This window comes from Eimeria mitis, genomic scaffold (genome assembly GCF_000499745.2).
Source record: "Eimeria mitis Houghton genomic scaffold, Emh_scaff2121, whole genome shotgun sequence".
NCBI classification, from domain to species: domain Eukaryota; phylum Apicomplexa; class Conoidasida; order Eucoccidiorida; family Eimeriidae; genus Eimeria; species Eimeria mitis.
In genome coordinates, this window is record NW_013570446.1 from 494 (window position 1) to 1,076 (window position 583).

At 47.2% G+C, this 583-nt stretch overlaps 1 protein-coding gene across 1 annotated transcript in view; it reads right to left on the minus strand.

Moving 5' to 3' along the window:
• Positions 1-322: 322 nt before the first annotated feature.
• The window catches only part of EMH_0048960 (uncharacterized protein), a gene marked incomplete at both ends in the record, with an annotated part of 627 nt that continues 366 nt past the window's right edge, over positions 323-583 (minus strand). Inside the window, one exon of the mRNA XM_013496468.1 lies at positions 323-451. Coding sequence (XP_013351922.1) covers positions 323-451 — 129 coding nt within the window. The remainder of the gene's footprint in view (positions 452-583) is intronic.

Consider the following 583-nt stretch of genomic DNA (forward strand, 5'->3'; position numbering starts at 1 on the left):
TTTAGGGTTTAGGGTTTAGGGTTTAGGGTTTACCTTGCTATACAACAAAACCCCTCCCTTTGACGCGCTCTCTCTCTACTCCCTTCTTCTCTCTACTCCCTTCTCTCCCCAGGGTTTAGTGTTTAGTGTTTATCCTCTAGGGTTTAGGGTTTAGGGTTTAGGGTTTACCTTGCTATACAACAAAACCCCTCCCTTCGACGCGCTCTCTCTCCCCCTTCTCTCTACTCCCTTCTCTCTCTAGCCCCTACCCTCTAGCCTCTAGCCTCTAGCATCTAGGGTTTAGGGTTTAGGGTTTAGGGTTTAGGGTTTAGGGTTTACCTTGCTATACAACAAAACCCCTCCCTTTGACGCGCTCTCTATCATCTTGGCGGTGGTGCCGCGCCAAAACCCCGCGGCCCCGCGAGAGGCCCAAATGGCTCTGAACGCCTCCAGAGTGCCCTCGCTCCGGTGTCTGTACACCACAAACCCTAAACCCTAAACCCTAGAAAACCCTAAACCCTAGAAAACAATAAACCCTAGAAAACCCTAAACCCTAGAAAACACTAAATATCAAAAAAAAAAAAAAAAAAAAAAAAAAATTTTG